This window comes from Galeopterus variegatus, unplaced genomic scaffold (genome assembly GCF_000696425.1).
Source record: "Galeopterus variegatus unplaced genomic scaffold, G_variegatus-3.0.2 Scaffold11290, whole genome shotgun sequence".
Lineage (NCBI taxonomy): Eukaryota > Metazoa > Chordata > Mammalia > Dermoptera > Cynocephalidae > Galeopterus > Galeopterus variegatus.
This window is the reverse complement of record NW_007737401.1, coordinates 13,380-21,453: the sequence shown is the minus strand read 5'-3', so window position 1 is coordinate 21,453 and position 8,074 is coordinate 13,380. Positions and strand designations below refer to the sequence as shown.

The window sequence follows — 8,074 nt, the reverse complement described above, 5'->3', positions numbered from 1 at the left end:
CCTTTTCAGCCAAATCTACCATCATGATTTGTCTGCTATGGAGAAAAACTTTCTAAAAGGAACATGTAAGTCAAAGATCAAAGTAAGAGAGAGAGGACCATTCAATATCTTCAATATCTTCAGTGCATATTATCTCAGTCTCTGCTCTTCCAAGCCTGGTCTTGCCCATGACCTTGCTATTCCCATAGAATTGACAGTAGCAACAGCCAAAATGTGCAACCTTCCTCCTTTAAAGATGACATTGATAGAAAGCAAAGGATCAAATCTCAATGATAAGGGAGAAATGGGATAAGTTTCATGAGTTATTAATATTCCAAGTATAGGAAACAATTTAACCCATAGTTCAGGTGGATTTGCAATGAGAAATCTGACGGGCTATAAGAAATCTCTTCCTATCATTATTTGGTTTATATTACTCTTCAAAATGCTGAAAGAAGGAAGAAAAACCCTCAGAAAACATTGGACTGTGGATTTGGAAAATGGAAACACATGTAAGCTTATTCCTGAGGTGCTTTTATTTTCTGATATCAAAATGGATGGCATGCCCTTAAATGCAATGATTGAGTCATACCCTTAGTGGAATTTCCTCCAAAGTAAGAGCCAATTCTCCTGGCATGAACTCCTGCTGGCTTGACTATTGCTGGCTCAGATCCCATACTCTTATCATTTTTTCCCCAAACTCCACTACAATGTTCTTTCCCTAAGACATTGACAAAGTCCTTCAGTCCTGTAAGTGGCCAGGATTATCTCCCTCTGCCAAAAACCCTTTCTTATATACTTTAATTTCTGAGTATTTTCTGATTGTCTCTGTAAAAATAAATATAGGAAAGTCTAAATATTGCCTGCATCAGCTAGGGAGACAGTACAAATAGGAAACTGACCCTAAAGAAATGACCATGAGAAATGGTCTCTGAGAAACCAAGACTGCCTCATTTCCAGAATGAAAGCTCCTTTCCTATGATTTGTACTCACTAATCTCCTGAAATTGTAGGGATAAATCTAATCCCTTATCCATATCTTACACCCTTAAAGTTTTAAGGACAGCTATGACAAAGAATCTCAACTGTGTTTTATATATATATATATAAAGTTCTCCGTTCTAAGGATCTTCCGTTCTCTCATCCATATCCCATAAGATAGAATTCTGCTCCACATTCTCTCCTCAGATCACCCCTATGCAGAGAGAAAAAGTCAGAGAAAGGAGAAGGGTTGTCAGGTCATACTATCTAGGCAAATTTCCTTTTTCTTAGAGGCAGATATTTTAAGCCAATGACCCTATTGAGTTATGGCATCCAGAATTGAAGGCAATGGTCTGAATACTGAAAGACCACACAAGGCTGGATTTCTACACGTGCTGTAATTGATCCATATGCAGGTTTAAACTTTGAGTTTGGTTATCAGAAGTCATGGTGTGTAGCCACTGCAGGTAATGGTTCCTTTTAGGGTAGTCCTACAACCTTTCTGCTCCCTTGTTCTTTCCCTAAGACATTGACAAAGTCCTTCAGTCCTGTAAGTGGCCAGGATTATCTCCCTCTGCCAAAAACCCTTTCTTATATACTTTAATTTCTGAGTATTTTCTGATTGTCTCTGTAAAAATAAATATAGGAAAGTCTAAATATTGCCTGCATCAGCTAGGGAGACAGTACAAATAGGAAACTGACCCTAAAGAAATGACCATGAGAAATGGTCCCTGAGAAACCAAGACTGCCTCATTTCCAGAATGAAAGCTCCTTTCCTATGATTTGTACTCACTAATCTCCTGAAATTGTAGGGATAAATCTAATCCCTTATCCATATCTTACACCCTTAAAGTTTTAAGGACAGCTATGACAAAGAATCTCAACTGTGTTTTATATATATATATATAAAGTTCTCCGTTCTAAGGATCTTCCGTTCTCTCATCCATATCCCATAAGATAGAATTCTGCTCCACATTCTCTCCTCAGATCACCCCTATGCAGAGAGAAAAAGTCAGAGAAAGGAGAAGGGTTGTCAGGTCATACTATCTAGGCAAATTTCCTTTTTCTTAGAGGCAGATATTTTAAGCCAATGACCCTATTGAGTTATGGCATCCAGAATTGAAGGCAATGGTCTGAATACGACCATTTACATGGAGCACAGTGTTTCACATAGTAACCATAACACAGGTATAGCCATACTCTGGACAAAATTCTCAGTCTCATGATTATTTCATTGAATATTGCCTGACTCATTGTCAAAGCGTTGGCCTGGAAAAGCTTTTTCTAGCACCTTTTATGGACTTCTATCTGCATGAAAACAATTCTCTCCTTAGTGTCCTAGCTCCAATAATCATTTTTGCTGACAATGTATGAGTAATATTATGTTCACAGCCTTCCTTCAAGGGATGTCCACATGGGACAATAAATACACTTAGATATTTTTAGAAAAGTCCTTAGAAATATATCTGGGTATTGAGGGTGGCATTACTTTGGGCTCACTCCTTCAGAGGCCAGTGAATGATGAATTGATTTGCAGATAGATTAACGGTAGCTGAGCCTTAATCTCCTTTTCTGACCAAAGTGGCAAACATTTACACAAATTGGGACTCTCCATTCTAGTGGTCAAACTGATTGGACCTATGTTTTCCAAAACCCAAACCACAGAGCCCAAAGTGTCTGGGCTTCTGTTAGACAGTTTCTTTCTGCAGTAATATGGCCCTGCAGGAATGAGGCAGAGGAAAGGATGCTGAAAGGAAGTGAGGAAATCGAGTTTATTCCTACTCTTGGCTCATTTACTATCTAATTGTTTCATACTGGCATCTTGGATGTAGTTTCTGTCTTTGTAAAATGAAGTGGGACCAAATGATTTCTAAGGACTCTATTAGCTCTAAATTTTTTATATTATTTAACAGATCAAATATTTGTTGAGGACTGGTTGTATGCAGCATAGAGTTGTATGGGAGAAGGAAGAAATTATCCTAGTTCATGGAGCTCCAAGAGCATTTTCATATCCATGTGCACTCTAGTGGGTCTGAAGTTACCCCTAAACAATCCCTGGGCCTCTTCAGAAGCAGAGACAGGGTCCTGAGGATGAGTTCCTATCTGGACTTTCATCCCTCCTATATCATCAGTATTTGATAATGGACCAAGAAGAGCCTATATTTGAAATAAAATAGAATAAAATAAGACTTTACTAAGTGTAAAGTTCATCACAGGTAGTGATACGGGAGTAGACTCTAGGCTAAGCTGTGGCTAGGCAGGATGCTCTTTTCTAGAGACCTTTTCTTTATATTTGTATGTGTGAGCCTGCATGTGTTTCCATCCTGTACCCTGCTGCCCCAAATATCTCCTCTGCTCACTCACATCTCCATCCTCTTTCTGGACTCCACTTACAAAACGTAAGTACATAGATGAAATTATTAAGAATTTCATGACAGCAATAACAGAGCATTGAAACAAGCACCAGATCCTTTCTGAGAGGTGGGCCCTGTGGGACTGCAGAGGTCACATGCCAAGTAAACTGGCCTTGCTCCCAGCTTTGTTGGAATCTGCCCATGTGTCTTCATCTTAATCTTCAGAGTCCCACTCCTTCCTTGTCAATGTCCTTACACTTACATGAAAGACCACACAAGGCTGGATTTCTACACGTGCTGTAATTGATCCATATGCAGGTTTAAACTTTGAGTTTGGTTATCAGAAGTCATGGTGTGTAGCCACTGCAGGTAATGGTTCCTTTTAGGGTAGTCCTACAACCTTTCTGCTCCCTTTCCCATACCTTGAATGATATTACAGAATCATGGGCATTAAATTCATTCAAAATGCAAGGAAGACCAATTGATTTTAATGTAATCAAATAAAAAGCCCAATGAGCTTTTCCTTAAAAGGTACTATTTAGAAATGGCCAAAACAGATATTTTTGTCAATCATGTACATCGAGTTTATTCCTACTCTTGGCTCATTTACTATCTAATTGTTTCATACTGGCATCTTGGACGTAGTTTCTGTCTTTGTAAAATGAATTCGGACCAAATGATTTCTAAGGACTCTACTAGCTCTAAATTTTTTATATTATTTAACAGATCAAATATTTGTTGAGGACTGGTTGTATGCAGCATAGAGTGGTATGGGAGAAGGAAGAAATTATCCTAGTTCATGGAGCTCCAAGAGCATTTTCATATCCATGTGCACTCTAGTGGGTCTGAAGTTACCCCTAAACAATCCCTGGGCCTCTTCAGAAGCAGAGACAGGGTCCTGAGGATGAGTTCCTATCTGGACTTTCATCCCTCCTATATCATCAGTATTCAATAATGTACCAAGAAGAGCCTATATTTGAAATAAAATGGAATAAAATAAGACTTTACTAAGTGTAAAGTTCATCACAGGTAGTGATATGGGAGTAGACTCTAGGCTAAGCTGTGGCTAGGCAGGACGCTCTTTTCTAGAGACCTTTTCTTTATATTTGTATGTGTGAGCCTGCATGTGTTTCCATCTTGTACCCTGCTGCCCCAAATATCTCCTCTGCTCACTCACATCTCCATCCTCTTTCTGGACTCCACTTACAAAACATAAGTACATAGATGAAATTATTAAGAATTTCATGACAGCAATAACAGAGCATTGAAACAAGCACCAGATCCTTTCTGAGAGGCGGGCCCTGTGGGACTGCAGAGGTCACATGCCAAGTAAACTGGCCTTGCTCCCAGCTTTATTGGAATCTGCCCATGTGTCTTCATCTTCATCTTCAGAGTCCCACTCCTTCCTTGTCAATGTCCTTACGTTTACATGAAAGACCACACAAGGCTGGATTTCTACACGTGCCGTAATTGATCCATATGCAGGTTTAAACTTTGAGTTTGGTTATCAGAAGTCATGGTGTGTAGCCACTGCAGGTAAGGGTTTCTTTTAGGGTAGTCCTACAACTTTTCTGCTCCCTTTCCCATAACTTGAATGATATTACAGAATCATGGGTGTTAAATTCATTCAAAATACAAGGAAGACCAATTGATTTTAATATAATCAAATAAAAAGCTCAATGAGCTTTTCCTTAAAAGGTACTATTTAGAAACGGCCAAAACAGATATTTTTGTCAATCATGTATGTAAACACATTATTCAACTTTATGAATAAGTCATTTGCATTTTGTGATTCTGCAGAGTATTCTACATTGGGTAGCTCAGAATATAATTTCTGATGTCAGATTTCCTGACTGGGAATTTCACCCCAGCTTCACTAACGTAATAATAATGTGAGCTCAGGGAAGACACTTATGCTCCATAATCCTCAGTTTATTTATGTGCAAAGTAAGGAGAAAGTACCTATTTACAAGGTATTGTTGGGACCCATATAATATATGTGATGAGCTAGACAGACTGCCTGACACTCAATAACATTAAGTATTTTCAAATGGTATTTGTTATGGGTTCCAGGAGTGAAAAATATAGATACAAACATTTAAAAAAATTACACGTGCTCTCTTTTCATTTCCCTGGAAAATTGAACCATTTGAAATTAACTAAGACATTGAGTCATCTGTTTTCTATTTGTTGGCCAGCATATATTTTTGCAAGCCTTTTTCATCATGGTAATTTGCATATAATTTATATGCTCTCTGCAAGAGGGTCTGTTGTAATAGTACATTGGGTCTTGACATCTTTATCAGTTGCTTCAGTGATTTCATATTAGAGTTTTTTCCTGAAAAAAGATTTCTGAGAGAAAAAACGTACAAAAAAGGTGAAATGACAATCCTAAAATGTCTAATTTTAGCAGAGATAAAAGTGCTACAATGTGAATCAGAAAACCCAAAGCCATGCAAATGCTACTGAGAGGCAATGTTCCTCCTCCATGGAAGAGGTGGGGCTGCAGTGCCAGCTGCAGTTTGGGTCCAGGCTTCAGGTTAGCTGGGGACACTGTGCCTCCACTGCACAGAGATAGTTGCCTGAGTCTTCCAGCAAGGAAGCTGAGATGTGTAAAGTACTATAGCGTTCCTTAAAATTCACTGTTGACTTTAACCTTCCATTCTGCTTTGTCCCTAAAGCCATGTAAAACAGAGTGATGAGGCCGCCCCCAGGATTTTGTTGGAACCACTGCACACTGGTCACAGTGGTAGAAAAATTGCACCTCAGAGTAGGGCTGGTTCCCTCCTGGAGAGTCAGGGCTGAAGGACTCTGCTCCACCTGCACCCCTCTCACCCCTGCATGGAAAGAGAAAAGAAAACATATATGATGTTGCAGGGTAATTATTGATGCAGTTTCCAAACCTGTAAAATATCCCAAAATCATGCAGATGTAGAACATGCCGGGAGCTTTGTGTCACTCTCCCTTGCTTCCCTCCCTGTGAAATACCCCACTGCCCCTATCTGAGATGGCCACAACTCACAGCAAACTTGAACACACAGAAACCCCAGCAGAGCTCCCATTCTCCTCTCCATGGTTCCCTGCATGTTACTGAGGTGTGACTTCACCCCTGCTCTGGAGGGTAAATCTTGGGTCAGACAACCTTTTCTTACAGTCAGTAGGTTCCACCAGGCTCACTGAGCACCAACCACACCTGAGCTCTGTGTTCATCTTAACAGGAAACTCCACCCACAGTGGTCCAGTGAAACTGCACAGTAATCTCTCCAAAACTGTGGGTGCAAATAGTGCAGGGGGTAGGAGGCAATAAGTTTATATTAAGACATAAGCTGCTTTTTTTTTTTGAAGCAATTTATGTAACAGAAGTTTGTAGGATGGTGTGTGAGAAAGGGGACGATCCTTGTGAGAAGTATCAGAGTCTCAACTGGCTTAAATGGAACCTTGAAGAATTACGAGATGAGTGACCCCATTTGCTAAATGGCATGGTTTGACAGAGAATTTGATACTAGTTATATGAAAATTCTGATAAAGGAAAACTATTTGATGGCATGCATCATGTATTAAGAAGTAAATGCAATTTCTTGAAATTAGGAGGGTTCTAGAAACCCATATCATATGATCATCATCTGTATAGAAAATGTTGTTAATAAGAGCTTGGTTGCTTAAAAGAAAAATATGATATGTGTATAATGTCCATTCTGATTTAATTTCTAACTCTTCCATTCTTCTCTCCAGCCCCTTTTCTAAGCCCATAGCTGATTCTGATTAGGCCACTCATTGTCTGTGAAATTAAATATTGTCCCCTCCCCTTTCTTCTTCTATTTTTGTTCCTTATATTTACCTCTTCTGTTTGTGTTTGTTCCTTCTAGTCTCAGAGAAGATATATGATAAGATCAGATATCAGGGGTATTGGAATAATTTCTAGGTCAGTGAATTTGGGGAATATTTTAGCCATAATTTTTTTTTAAAACAGCAAAAAGGTTATGGAGATGTTTTCCACTGAACTTCCAAGCTTACAATGCTCAGTAAAATTGCAGATCCTTACCTCTGTTCAGAACATCATCCTCACAATGGATTTGTAGAGATATGGGCTCCGCTTTTCTGAGGTTTTATATACAATGGCAGAGTCGAAAACCTGAAGTGGGCTTTACACAAACATACCCTTCACCCCCCCTCATCCTCCGCCCCCCTTGTTATCTGTGATTTCACTGGCTCACATGCTCTCGACTCCTCTCCTAACTGTTCAACCCTCTGGGGCCATCAGAAAAAGTCTTTATTTCTAGTAAAACCTAATGTACCCCCTAGTGGACTGTAACCATCAGTAAAGACGACTTCAGACCAACTTTTCTCAGCAGTCAGAAGATCACAGCCAGCCCCACTCACTTCGTGTTTTCTGAGGAAGAAAAAGCCAACAGTCAGAAAACAAAATAACTGCCTAGATTGAATGAGAGTTAAAAATGAGCAAATTCCTGTTTATAAAATTCCATTTAATGGAAATTTTTGCCTTAAAATTATTTGGCAATTTTCATCTTGTACTACTTATTTGATTTCTCTAATTTATTTCTAAATAAATTCACAAATATTATTAAATTTTTACTGTAAGTAACTAATTTACTTGGATTTGAGGATGTGTAAAAAAGGATGAGACACTATTTTACAGTCTACTGACTAAGACAAAGATACACATATCTATAACAATGTCAAAGAATAGAAACCTAAGAGCAGTGTAAACTGTAAGCTGCATAATCACAGAGGCAGGGGAAA

General features: G+C 39.0%; 1 gene segment (V, D, J or C); it reads right to left on the bottom strand.

Annotated features, from left to right (window-relative positions):
* Positions 1 to 5,761: 5,761 nt before the first annotated feature.
* Positions 5,762 to 6,387, bottom strand: LOC103610542. The segment is given in 2 exon segments: positions 5,762 to 6,150; positions 6,336 to 6,387. Coding segments are annotated over 2 exon segments (354 nt in total).
* Positions 6,388 to 8,074: the final 1,687 nt, after the last annotated feature.